Source organism: Carassius carassius, chromosome 30 (assembly GCF_963082965.1).
Source record: "Carassius carassius chromosome 30, fCarCar2.1, whole genome shotgun sequence".
Taxonomy (NCBI): Eukaryota; Metazoa; Chordata; class Actinopteri; order Cypriniformes; family Cyprinidae; genus Carassius; species Carassius carassius.
In genome coordinates this window covers 8030582-8044977 of record NC_081784.1, presented here as the reverse complement: position 1 = coordinate 8044977, position 14396 = coordinate 8030582, and the positions used below count along the sequence as shown (strand labels likewise).

The 14396-nt window shown below is 40.9% G+C and overlaps 2 protein-coding genes across 2 annotated transcripts in view; both read right to left on the bottom strand.

The window, feature by feature from the left end:
* LOC132110529 (CD276 antigen-like) overlaps positions 1 to 14396 on the bottom strand; it is a 101869-nt gene that overhangs the window by 18564 nt on the left and 68909 nt on the right. The gene's annotated exons all lie outside the window — the stretch shown is intronic.
* On the bottom strand, positions 640 to 3891 carry LOC132110525 (protein L-Myc-1a-like). Its single transcript, XM_059517213.1, has 3 exons — positions 3552 to 3891; positions 2316 to 2905; positions 640 to 1669 (listed from the first exon to the last, which is right to left on the bottom strand). Exons 2-3 carry the CDS (start codon positions 2878 to 2880, stop codon positions 1113 to 1115), a joined length of 1122 nt encoding a protein of 373 aa, XP_059373196.1. The 5' UTR covers positions 2881 to 2905; positions 3552 to 3891; the 3' UTR covers positions 640 to 1112.

Sequence of the window (14396 nt, the reverse complement as noted above, 5' to 3'; positions counted from 1 at the left end):
AGGCACTTGGCTGCTTGCATCACTTCCTCTTTTGGCTTCCTGCATCCTAAAGTGCACTTCTCCCACATCTGCAGCTCAAAGAATTCTTTTGAAAAAATTAGACATTTGTGATTTCATTTAAAGTGTGTGTGAGGGAAAGAATAAACTTCTGTTAGTGACTGACAAATTTTGTTTTTATTCAAATTGCAAGTGAAATTATACTCTCATAAGCACAAGTCAGTTTTCACGTCTCTACCATCACTGTTTAACCTGTTGTTCAGGATAAAAGGGGTAAAAGTGATTTTAAACTACCCGTTTTTTCAGTCCAAACTACTTCCTCTTTCTGCTTTAACAACAGGACCATAGAGGGAAGGATCTGAAAAACTTATCATTTTAACCTTAATGGTTCCGCTGCACAAGAAGTTTAAGACAAACATCTCATTTTTGGCAAGGATACAAAAATCTAATTTTCACCAGGTGAATCAAGAACTTGATATAAGCTTAGTTTGATTGTTACTTCATTGATTCAGTGGAATTATGCCACTTGCATTATATCAGGAACTAGAAAGAGAAAGTCAGCAGTTCACAGTTATTTGGCAAGTGTTAGTTTTGGACCCAAACTCTGGAAATTTCAGAAAAGACTGTGTACTTGAGAAAATGTCATTTTAGATGCTTTATTCTTTAACAAAATAGAATCTCTGGCAGTTTTGTGAGTAGATACAGGAGGAGAAAATCCTCTGAATATAGTATTTACAGCAGATTTTGTACAGATCAAGTTATGAACAAGACACTTCAAATTTTCCACACAATGGGTTTGAACACCATGCTCCCCTCACCACCCACATGCATACAAATGCCACCCACCCTGCTTGCTAGATTGTAAATTCGCCAATATAACTTCCTCTGGCATCTCCATCTGCTGAGGTTTATGAAGGCATTGCATGTGCACATTTGTAATTGTCTGCTCACACAAAGTTCTCCACATCTCAAATGTACAGATCCCTCAAGGAGGGCATAATTCAGTGTGGCTTTAAAGATCTCCCTGCAGTGTTTTAAGTGTCATTTTATCGAATGACAATGAGTTCTCATCCATAATGAGCTCTGCAAATATTAATGTTAAAGCAGACGTTTTTTTAGGAGTTCTGTAATACGTTGATCCTGCGGAGAAGCTGCTGTTGTTTGGCTTTGAGTTTTCTCTTCTCCTGAGCTTGACGCCGTTGGCATGCATGCAACTGCAGCAAGTATTCCGTTGCCTGTGTCAGAATCGCCACCTTCGAGGTCTTTGAGGATGCAGACAGATCTGGAATCTCCTCCCGGAGCGCCTGGAACCTCGAGCGAAGGTCATCTCTCCTCTTTCTCTCCAAGAAGTTCCGACGCTGCTCGCTGGAGTCCTCAGAGTCTGATGTGGCAGGTGAAGAAAGTGGAGACGACGGAGAGGATGAGGGCTCCAGACGTGGCCGCTTGCTCACAGACTCAATCTCATCAAAGTCATCCTCCGGATCCGTGTCAGGGGAGGGGGCAGCGTAATTGTGCTGTTGCCGGTGCAAAGACACATGGAAGCGCTTGGGACATGGTCCAAATGGATCAGCGCTTACGGTAATGGTTACCGGCGTACGGCGACTTGGAGGACGGCCACGCTTTGGTCGGTTGTCCACTGTCACCACGTCAATCTCGTCATCATCATCATCATCTAAAACAACAAAAGGTTTGGCACATTAAGAAAAAGCAAATGCCATCAGTGCATCCACTGTATAACTATTAACCAATGTATGCTCATTTACACACTTGACCTCACTAATAAGTCAGTCTGCTGAATGCTTTACAGTTTTTGGCAAGGAAGTTGCACTCCATCTCTACAGCTACATGAGCTGGTTTTTAACACGATGTCAGCTTTCATGGTCATTTCAATGGCAAATGGCATGACCTTGCCTTCAGCAAAACATTAGGTGTCCCTGGTGATAGGAACGGAGTTTCCCCTCACTATTGTGGAAGGAGCAGGAAAAAACTAGGAGTGGAAATGGAATGGAATACAGCATTTAGATGAGGAAAATTGAATCTGCTCCACTAAATCAGACTCCACATCAACTTTTATTTGGCAAGAGACATGGTCACAGGGAAAGCCTGGTGGTTTGGCTTCTTGTGGAATCATTTTATTTGGAGATGTACACTAACCAGCTGTCAATTTTGGTCTGAATCGCAAGTTAGATATTAATTACTTTATCACTTAACTTCATAACATCTTATACAACATACCATCACATCATTGTCTCAGGATTACTCTGAAGTGCATATCGACTTATGCCAATGCTAGAAGGTAATAACATGTTGTCACTTACCGGACGAATCTGATCGACACTCGGAACCGGAGGAGCCTGCAGCCACCTTCTTGTTACGCGGAACAGGTAGTTCCAGGACCGCGGCGGGGTTCACATACTGTGCCGCCTGGGTCCCAGTCACGAGCGTGCCCGATGCGGAACGAGCAGCTTTCTGTGCGGTCGAGGTCTGAATCGGAGCAGTCACCGGTGTTCGCTCGACATGAGCAACTTTTTCCAGTCGGTGACTCGTGGAAAAGCCGCTCCACATGCAGTCTTTGATAACGATAGAGCCCAAATTCCCAAAAATGTCCAGTGGGTCGAAATTATGCAGCCCGTCGTACTCCTCGTCACATGTTAAAACCTTAGGCATCGCCCACCCGAGGCGGTCACCCGGTAGCGACAGGAGCCAGTCTCCATCCAGCGTCCTCGAGGGCGACATAGGCGGGGTGGGAAGCAGCTCGAATTTCTTCCATATATCCTCGCTGGGGGCTGTAGATTTAAAGAAATCCTCCTCGGTGTCCATCTCGTCGAAAAAGTAGTGCTCCATGTCCCAGCCGTAGAGAGTGTGTGTGTTGACTCCAGGCATTGCTGCAGAACTTCTACAAGATTGTCTGAGAAGACAACGGGTCATTAGATCAAACGATACCTGCCCAGCGTGGAGTTAAGATGCGTCGCAGTGCACAGGCAAAACGCACTCACTAATTGCATGTATTCACTATTCAGTCAACTCAGTAAATGCATTGGTAAATCTCACAATATACTTCAATGCACATTTGCAAAGCATAAAGCACAATATTTACACGCAAACATCATCAATAAGTGCATTGCAAATTCGATTTTTGCACGCAAACTCAAATGCTCGCGCTTGATAAAATACTTTATGCATAGGACAGAATATTTCTGTAGCATATGCATTACTACAGATACGTTAACCGCACGAAGAAAGCTTTTTGCAGCACCAGAACCACCAAAGTAACACGTCAAGTTTACCAACATTAGCAGGAAATAATAACGAACCACAGCAAATTGAAAGTCCCACAGAAACCAACGGTTGCGAAGTGACTGTAGTAACGCAACCGTTAAGTAACTCTACTACTCCCACAAAGATTAGACGCACTAACAAGGGGGTAAAGGAGTTCCCTGTCCGATTAAAGGACCCAGGAAATGTTCAACAGTCCACGAGTTAACGCCTACGAAATTAACTTTGAATTCATGTCAAATCAAGTTAATGGTATCCTGGAGTAAAAATTCACTTACCATGGGGTAGCAAACCTGCAAAGTACAGTGAGAGTCTACGGGACGCGCAGATCAGAACAAAGAAGCGCAGCGTCCGGTAGAACTCCGGTACACACGCGCTCACTAAACAATAGCGCGCGACTCCAACCGCCCTTGTTTCACGGTCGTTTAACTAGAACAACTAGAAAAGTTTTTTTCCCCTTGTGGAAATAAAGCAGGTGTCCTGTTACAACGGCAGCAACGATCGATCCGCGTGGTGCAGCCGCACCCTCCCCCAGCCCGCTGCCGGTAAAAGTGCTTTCGCGCCAGATCTACGTCTTTGTGTGCGAGAGCTCAGTTTGGTCCCACCCACCGGAGGAGCAGGGCGGGGAGAGCGTGTGAACCGCCGTTTATTGTGAATGTGAAGGCAATTTGCAGCACTAAAACAAGTATTTGAATGAAAATAGAACCCTCTACCTCACTACTCCAATCCGATCCAATCTACGCTGATGCGTCGTTTTAACTGTGTTCTAATGCATGACGCACTAATCAATATGTTGTGTCTGAAACATAGACTGTACTGTATAAAAACAGCTCTGAACTGAGGACAACACGCACTAATTAAAAACCAAGAAGCAGACGGAGTTGTATCTGTACTGTTAATGTGTGTAAATTATATACAAGTTTTTTTTAAGGATTTTATTTAAGGTTTTTTAAGAATGCTTTATTAGCATGATCAAATATACTGAACATCAAAGAAAAAAATATATCTAAAAATAATAAAATAAAAAATAATTTAGTATTATAAAAGTTTTATAAAATGGCAATTCGAAAGCAATATATTGTAGAGAATTAAAACAAAACATTATATAACATTCAATAAGAAAAAAAAAAAAAAAAAAAAAAAAAATATATATATATATATATATATATATATATATATATATATATATATATATATATAGTTTTCCTCACCAGATTTGGGGTGTCACTGATTCTGGGACAAAAGAGCCTACACAACCTAGACTAATGAAAGAAAATAAAAAGTTTATATAATACAATATTTTGTATTAATTGTGGGTCTATCTCATCATGCTCCCATTTTGCTAAATTTTTTGTCTTGCCCATTAAATCATCACCAGTCAGACCAAACAAACCAACAAAGGTGGATTTCTTTTTCAATTGATGTTTTTATTCAGTTAATCTATTAATGTATTCCACCAAACCAATTGCACATATAGTTCTGGGACGTTTTGTCCCATGTCTTATGGATCATTGATAAGTGTTGTATTATTCAAATTTGTTGAAGAACTGTTTATGGATTTCTTTTTAATACATGATTTCAGTCAGAGATTCCAACTCTGCTACTCTTGTGTTGTGTTCTTCGTGTCATCTGGATTGGAGCAGTTAATGGTTGTGTTGACATCAGAGTCCATCCACGCACCCCTCCACCCCCTGGCCACCCAACACATTTGAGAGCACAGCGTGAACGATAGTCTAGTAGAGGTGTGATCTAATACTTGACCTTACAGGGCATCACACATCTACGCAAATAACCAGAGCAGAACCAGCACTGCACAGAGACATTTCTATTAGGTAATATCATGCGGAAATATCTTTAAAACTGCTCTATTTCACAAGCTGTGTACAGATACTTTGTAAATATGGAAGTAAAAAATAAAGTTGAAGTATTACAGTAAAAAGTGTCAGTGCTAAAAGAGAAATGTGTCTGGTGTACTCATTATATTGAGTTATTATTGAGTACTAATTACATTAGTACTCATCCCATGTATTTATGGGATAAAGACAAAGAAAGGGTTCAATACTAATGTAGACATGCAATTTGGACGTGAAAGTGTGTGCAGTTAAGTTGAAAACTGAATATACTTTACACCATCATCAAACCCCTACACACATACAGGAAAGTTAGAGAAATGGAAGTTCTGAAACAGTGACTATTTTCTTAACAACCAGTTCAGCATTTTCATATACTGTACAGGTCAGCACTGTTGAGTACATTCAGTTTATTTTTACTTAATTTAAAAGTCTGGGAGACACGCATTTGAGCGTGATATGCTCTATTAACTGCTCGGAACATCTGCTGATAAGTCTGGTCAGCCTAAACACCCAGTCAAGTGGTAAAAGCTTATAGTGAGCAGTACTTAGACACACAAAGAACCCCCACAGACCTCTCAAGTAGCACGTGTACATTCTCAACTCAGACTGCTCAGACTGCATTCGGGCGCCTCCTACTGCATAAAGGATGCATGACACTTCCTAACCCATCACTGGCTTGCATGAAAGAAACAAAAGATTTTCTTCTCCTTCTTCTTCCATCCCCCATTCAAAAAGAAAGCTCATACTCTCTTCTTTCCTGCCGGAAGGGTTTGTATACAGACAATTCTATAATACTGACGGCAATGAAATTAAATAAAACAGCACATAATGTGAATATATTTAGACATTTTCAAAATTTGAATGTAATTTATATCAGTGGGTGTTTAAACCCTAGACTTAACCCTATCTGAGCATCACCACAACTCACCGAAACAAAAGCTGTTGCCCAAAGACATTCCAATATTATCCAAATCCCCCACTCTGCTTCTCAGTTTTTTCTTTCTCTCCTCTTCTTCCACTCCCTTGCTTCTTTACCCCACCATCCCCCCGTCAAGGGAGACAAAAACATGCTACTGTCCTTTGTTAAGGCAACAGATTAGCCCCTAACAATGGGTTTAGGGATGGTTAGCGCTGCAGGCTAGCAGTCGTTCCGTGTGCTGGGAGCTGGTATTGTTCAAGCCTCAGTCTCATATGTACGTGTGGAGAAAAAAATGGAGACTTGACACCTCTCGGCAGTTATTATAAACTATTATCTATACACACTAACACTCTCTAAAGAAGAACTGAGAAGAGCAAACAGCTTCATTAGGAAACTGAGGTGCTGTACATGGATAATAACTGATTGTACACATGCAAATTGACTGATGGTGAAAGACCAAGTATATGTTCTGACCCAGAGTTAAAGTAAACACAAGCTATGGATGAAGATCTGCTGAAATAATTCCTCAGTTATTTGATGAGTGTTTGAGAATAGTCTGATCTTTAGATCAACTTTCTGCTCTCAAACCCCTTTTACCCCCACTTCACCTTTAACCCCTTGGACCCAAATAACCTCAAACAGTCTTACCTTATAGACTATACTGTAAGATGAAAGATTTTATGTGCTGAAACTCTGAATGAGTTTCAATACATGTTGCAAGTTTATGAAGTTAATCTTGCCGTTTATATAGTACTGTTCAAAAAGACACTGAAGTTTGGCCGCATCTTTCAAAAGAAAGGGTTAAAAATATAAAAAAAATGTAAGCACAAATGCCATTGTGTTCTGAGGATGGGCCATACAAAATGTAAAATTCATATAACAAGTCAACAACAGAGATTAGAGAAGTCTGTTTAAAATGTCATGACCCCAGACACATTCAGTGAGCTCATACTAATTTTTCACAGTGAAGTTGGAAAGTGACATTGTAATCTTTGTAAAGGGTGGCATTTTATTTTCTATTTTCATGTGCTTGGCTAAATCATATAGTCTTCTTTTATTGGACAATTAAGTATGATTTTATTGTATGTACGATCATTTGAACTAAAAAAAACTGATTCGGTTGAACTGATCATATTTCCAAATGAGCAAATTATACCTCATCTATTTATTGTTTGTAGTTGCAGATGCAGATCTTTTCCAGCAGATGGCAGCACAACCTTAAATTCATGCAGGGACAGCCTCAGAATACAGTTTTTGTTGAAAGTGGAGGAGTTTAATAGTTGAATCGCTGGTCATGTTACTTCTCTGAATCATTGTGATAATAATAGATAACAACAATACAGAATATATCTGTAGCAAATTATGTCAATAGCTCTGCAAACGAGAAATCAGTTTGAAATAAACATTTACGAGGCACACACAAAAGAAATGGAGAATTTCTTAACACATCTAACAAAAATTTCAAGCCATTCTCCTGTCTTATCAAATACACAACGTGTGTGCATGAATTAATATACGCACACGCTTATGAAAACAGGTGCGAGTTACAGAAGACAGATGTCCACAGTATCAGGTTCACATACAGCAAACTCATTTCACAATGTGTGTGTGTGCAGTGGGAGCAGTTGGTGAGTGTGATTTCACCAAGTACAACATGTTCCTGGATCATCATCCCTGTTGATCCTGGAACAACCGTTAGCACTGTGAAAATAAATAAATAAATAATCAGGGAATTTTACAGTAAGATAATGGCAGCTGTGTTTTCCAAAACTTTAAAGTAAAAATATGGTAGTGACATTTTAGGTTTTAAGAATTTAACTTAAATTTAATGTTAAAATGGCAACCTACTGAAGCACTAAAAAGATTTGTACCCTTATAAAACACTGATAAATCCCCATAAATATATAAATAACACAGTTGGTAATGAGCAGGGGTGTAACCCTTTAAGTGAAAGTACAGATACTCAGTGAAAATTTTACTCAGTTAAAAGTACAAGTATATAACCGAAAACATTCTTGAGTAGGCTAAAAGTAAAAAAAAAAAGTATAAAAAAAATAGAATAAAAATTAAATAAAGAATTAAAGAATTAAAAATTAAATAAAAGAGAGAGAGAGAGAGAGAGAGGGGAGATTGTTTCATCATACTGAATCATCCCATTCACACCCTTGTGAAAACATGTATGACTTTCTTCAGATAAATACATACAGTAATTCTTTAGAAAAAAATCCATCTCTCTGAATATAATGCAAATGTACAGGATGTCCAAAGATGATGCTTGAAAAACTACACAAATTGAAAATGACTATAATCTGTATGACACCTGTTATGCATCAGTGTCTTCTGAAGTGAAATGATAGGTGTGTGTGGGAAAAAATACTTATACTTTAAGCTTTACCATTGCGTTCACTTGCTGGTTTTTGAAGCAGTCCCATACATTTCCATTTTATTGACTAAAAATCGTTGTTTTTGTTCATCTGAAGAAAGAAAGCCATATATCATCTAGGATAACATGAGGATGACTAAATGATGAGAGCATTTTCATTTTGTGTGTGGCGTTTCCCTTTAAAGCAGTCATGAACTGAGAAAGCTGTAACTGAGCCGAACTGAGAGCATAAGTAACTGTTTTTATTATGTGACCACTGTTGCCATAACTGTTATTACTGATCATTGCGAAGGCTGTAGGCTGCCAACATACACAACTGTTAGCCAATCCTAGCAGTGGGCGTTTATGTCTGAATTTACCATACCCCACGCCTATTCAAACTGAGAATTCGGATGAGGAGGTCAAAACAGGAGAAAAGTAGCCTATTACTTCCAAATGATGATGTATTTTGATAGTAATTATAACATTTTAGTGGACTTCAGAGAACAGTAAAAAAAAAAAAAGGCAGTTCATGACATATGTCATAACATGTCCCGGAGTGGTCAAGAGGAGGTGGTAGATAGGCTCAGAACCCTGATGTCATCCAAATAGGACTTTTATTAAATAAAACTACATATTCACAGTAAGTGTAAAAAAAAAAATTAAATGTAATTTACAAAATAACAAAAAACTTCCAAAAAAAATAGACACTTAACTCATTGACCACTGTGGTATATAAATGACCAAAGAAAACAAATTGCTACAGGCAGCAAAATAAAATAAATAGACAATTTAAGCAGTATGCCCTCACCTCTCTCTCCAAGGTTCAGTTTAGACTGGCTTATATAGCCTAAGACAGGCTCATTACATAGAAAACCATACCAACTGCAGGGGCATCAGTAACCGAAACCTTTGAAGCATACACACAAAATCATTTAACCGTTTAAACTCTTAAACTTCAAATATACATACAATAAAAACATAAATGAAATTTCTTCAACATAAACCAAATGTTAACTACACCATAAGACATCTCTACATGTCTACATCACTAAGAGATAGGTCCCCTCTGCATTAGTAGAAATGGTTTAATCCATCACAAGAAAAAGGGAAGCTGTAGTCCTGCCTCCTCCTTTGAGGAGTCACCGGACCAGGAGATGGTGAGTACACCGCATGGAAGGAGGCTGTTTGCAATGTGAAGATAAATACAGACTTGAAATAAATAACAGAAACTACAACTTGTCTCTGTGTGGTTAAATGGGGATAAATGTATCATAGGGGAACTATGGTAGACATAACACGATGCGATGACCACTGATATGTGCACCTATCTGCAACACTAACCACATGATATCTAACTGTATATAAATAAATGTTAAAGCATAATGATAAAACCAGATCAAACATAATTATATATTAAACCTGATATGTAAAGATACATAAAACTGTTGTTTGTACAGACTTCACATGCTCCTGCTATCACGTTAGTGATGAGGTCACCCTAGTACCCGTCATCACACCCCTTAAGCCTGTCACTCATCATAGGGACGGGACAAAAAGTCAGCTACAACATTCTGAGCTTCAGCCCTATATTTAACTTGAAATTTAAAAGGTTGCAGCGAAAGGAACCAGTGGGTAATGCAGGCATTGCTGTCTTTCATCTATTGTAAGGCACAATGATCAGTCTCTAATGTAAAGTCTTTAACAATGAGGTAATACTTCAAAGTATCTAATTCCCACTTGATAGCCAGTGCCTTTTTCTTAACAGTAGAATACCTAATCTGTCAGGGGAAAAATTTCAGACTAATAAACTACACCAGCTTTCGAATTTCGCTGTCACCTTGCAACATGTCGGCTCCTAGACCTACTCCTGATGCATCTGTTTGAACTGTGAAAGAAAAATCAAATTTGGGGTTCTGCACCACTGGACCCTGACACAAACAGTCCTTGAGATCTTGAAAGGCCTCCTCACACTCAGGTGACCACACAACCTTTTGGGGGCTGCCCTTCTGAGTGAGGTCTGTGAGTACGGCCGTTCGAATGGAAAAATTGGGAATAAACTGCCTGTACCAGCCTACCAGACCTAAAAAGGAGCTCACCCTCTTTTTGGTTGTTGGAGGTGGGCAAGAACGTACAGCCTCCACTTTGTCAACTCGAGGTTTAATTACCCCACCTCCCAGCACATACCCCAAATAAGACACTTTAGGCTTTACTAAATGACATTTAGTGGCGTTAACCACCAGCCCAGCATCTAAAATTCTTGAAAATACAGCCGACAGGTGCTCCAGCTGGTCTTCCCATGACGAGCTGTAAATCACCACATCATCAATGTAGGCTGCTGCAAAGTCCTCAGTACCTCTCAAAACACAGTCCATAGTACTCTGAAAAGTGGCTGCGGCCCCATGAAGGACAAACAGCATGACCATAAAATGAAAGAGCCCACTTGGGACCCTTAAAGCAGTTAGCTCCTTGGAAGTGTCCATCAAAGGAATCTGCCAATACCCCTTACATAGGTCCAGTATGCTCAGATATTTGGTTTTTCCCAAACGCTCTATGAGTTCATCAACCCTTGGCATGGGGTAAGAGTCAAAGGCAGAAATAGCGTTCAGCTTGGAGAAATCTACACAGAATCTTAATGTGCCATCTATTTTCGGCACCAAGACAACTGGACTACACCACTCGCTCCTCGATGGCTCAATGACTCATTTCCACCATTACTTTACTTCATTCTTTAACTCTGGGATGAGCCTTGCAGGAACCCTACAGCAGGTCCGTCGAATTGGCCAGGTGATAGAAGGTGGATGTCATGCTGCATTACCTCTGTTCTACCTGGTCTATCACTGAAAAGACCCTCTGTGACCCTTGATTGAAGGTTTTCCTGCTGCTCTGATGTCAGATGACTCAACTCAGAAAAGACAGGAGAATTCATAGCTGTATGGAAGTATTGCTCGTTGGATTCTTCCTCCTCCTCAATTTTCAGTGCAAACAGCTGATCTGACAGTGGCCCTGACCTATCCTGCCAGGGTTTTAGCAAGTTGATGTGAAAGACTTGATTCTTTTTCCGTCGGTCAGGCAGGTATAGTTCATAATTGAAAGGACCCAATTTCCTCAGTATCTCATAAGGGCCCTGCCACTTGGCAAGCAGCCCACTGTCTGACGTTGGAAGGAGAAGTAACACTTTTTGGCCAGGGTTCAAAGTTCTTTTCCTGGACGACTGGTCATACCATGACTTCTGTTGCTGCTGGGACTTAACCATATTGGTGGACCAGTTCTGTCCATTTTTTCTCTCATTTTAAAGACGTATGAAACGCATTCACCTGTTCTCTTGGTTTTTCTCCCTCCCAGGCCTCTTTCATAATGTCCAGCGCCCCACGTACCTGGTGACCATAGAGCAATTCAAAGGGAGAGTAACCTGTTGAGGCTCGAGGAACCTCTCGATAGGCAAAGAGAAGGTATGGCAGCCACTGATCCCACTCTGAGCCAGTTTCAGATATGAAATTGCGGAGCATCGCCTTTAAGGTTTGATTGAACCGTTCAACCATGCCATCAGTCTGGGGGTGGTACGGAGTGGTCTTAATGGCCTGTATGCCTAACAGTGAATAGACTTCTCTGATCTGTCTGGAAGTGAAATTCGGGCCTTGATCTTTAAGGATTTCTGTAGGTATCCCTACCCGTGGAAACAACTGCACAAGGGCTTTCATAATTTGCCTGGCCTTAATCTTTTTAAGAGGAAAGGCTTCGGGGGATCTGGTAGCATAATTGCACCAACCAAAATAAAACGGTTTCCCTGACCTACTTCGCTATAAAGGACCTACTATGTCCATAGCTACTCTTGTGAAAGGTACATCAATTATAGGTAGGCTAACCAGGGGTGCTCTGTCACCCTTCTTAACAGGGGCTGTTAACTGGCACTCTGGGCAAGACTTACAATAGTCAAGCACATCCATGTACAATCGGGTCCAGTAAAATTGCAACACTTTAGCCCTGATTAACTGTGGGACAACTAGCTGATCACCACTATCTGTTTGTCGGGTACAACATGTTATCCTTCATCACAAACTGTTCTTTGTCTTGAAATCTGTTTCCCAATTGTGAACTATCAGCCTTCTGAAATAGACCTTCAAGTGCAACATCCTGCTTCTGCAAATCGGCCATATTATGAGGTATGTCATACAGGTCATCACTGTCTGGTTCAGGGAGTTGCTCAGCCAAAACTGTTCCCCTGACTTTTCCCTTTATTTTCTCTCTTCTAGGGCCTTTTACCTTTGGGCTCCTCTGTAAAAGGCAACAAGTCAAGAGTCTGATTATGCTCTTCTACCCATCTTACCTTTGCTCTTGTAACTGCTCTGACATCAGCTACAACAATCTGTCTTTGCAATAAGTCAACCAGTACAGGCACATCCCTACCCAAAATAACTGCATAAGGGGCTTTGTCCACAATGCCTACTGTCAAAAGGTAGGGTTGTCCCTCAATCTCCATCTTGAAATCAACAGTAGTATACTCTCTTTCGTCTCCATGGACACAACATACCCTTAATTTACCTTGACTGGACATCTGTAGATCTTGAACATACTCCTGTCTCACCAGCGTCTGACTAGATCCAGTATCTACCAAAGCCATGAACTGCTTACCTCCTATTTTTACCTGGACCACTGTATCTATATTCCGACTTGCTTCACCTAGTATTTGAGACGGTTTGGGGACATAACAAAGACGCCCATTACTGACTCTACAGTTACTACATTACTTATGTCCTACTTGGCCACATCCATGACAGATAATCATTGGCTTCTCTTTGTGTTGACCTTCTGACTGCTGATAACTTTTAGGGTAAGCTTTGGATTGGGGAGTCTGTGAACTATAGCCTTTAATGCTGGTAAGTCTGGGAGAGGGTTTGGTAGTGGTCAACCTTATAGCAGTATAAGGTTGATCACTACCAAACCCTCTCCCAGACTTACCAGTCGCACTGTAGATGCCACCTTGACAGTGACCCAGTTGGTAAGTTGATCGTCTAGCAGCAATGAATGTCACAGCCAGCTCTGCTGCTTGTCTCGAAGAGGTGGGGTTGTGCTCACAGATCAAAGTTCTGATTTCAGGGTTAACCAGGGTTGCCAGAAACTGTTCCAGAATAATCATCTCTCCAATTTCCTCCTTAGTCCAATGTCTGGATGTTATCCATTTGTCATAAAGATCTTTCAATCTTGCCTGCAGCTCTTTGGAAGTCTCCCCTTGTCGGAGGGCTTTTGCCCTAAAATGTTGCCTATTGGTCTCTGCATTAATCTCGAACTTAACCAAGATTGCTTCTTTCACCCTAACATACTCAATAATAATAATAATAATAATATAACAATAATTAATTGCATTTATATAGCGCTTTTACTAGGCACTCAAAGCGCTTTACATTGTCAGGGGGTATCTCCTCATCCACCTGGATGATGCAACGCCAGCCATAGTGCGCCAGAACACTCACCACACACCAGCTTACTGGTGGAGAGGAGACAGAGTGATGAAGCCAATCAGTGGATATGGGGATTGTTAGGATTCTATGATGGTCGAAGGCCAAGGGGCAAATTTAGCCAGGATGCCAAGGTCACACCTCTACTCTTTTCGAAAGACATCCTGGGATTTTGCATGACCACAGAGAGTCAGGACCTCGGGTTAACGGCTCATCCGAAGGATGGTGCTTGTTGACAGTATAGTGTCCCCATCACTACACTGGGGCACTAGGACCCACACAGACCACAGGGTGAGCATGCCCTGCTGGCCTCACTAGCACCTCTTCCAGCAGCAACCTAGTTTTCACAGGAAGTCTCCCATCCAGGTACTGACCAGGCTCAGCCCTGCTTAGCTTCAGTGGGAAACCGGTCTTGGGCTCCAGGGTGATATGGCTGCCTGCTCAAAAGTATCTTCAAGCTCCATGGCAACATAAGCTGCTCTTGCCTTGCCTGTCAGCAGTGGCATTAGATGTAACACCCAATCCTCAGTTGG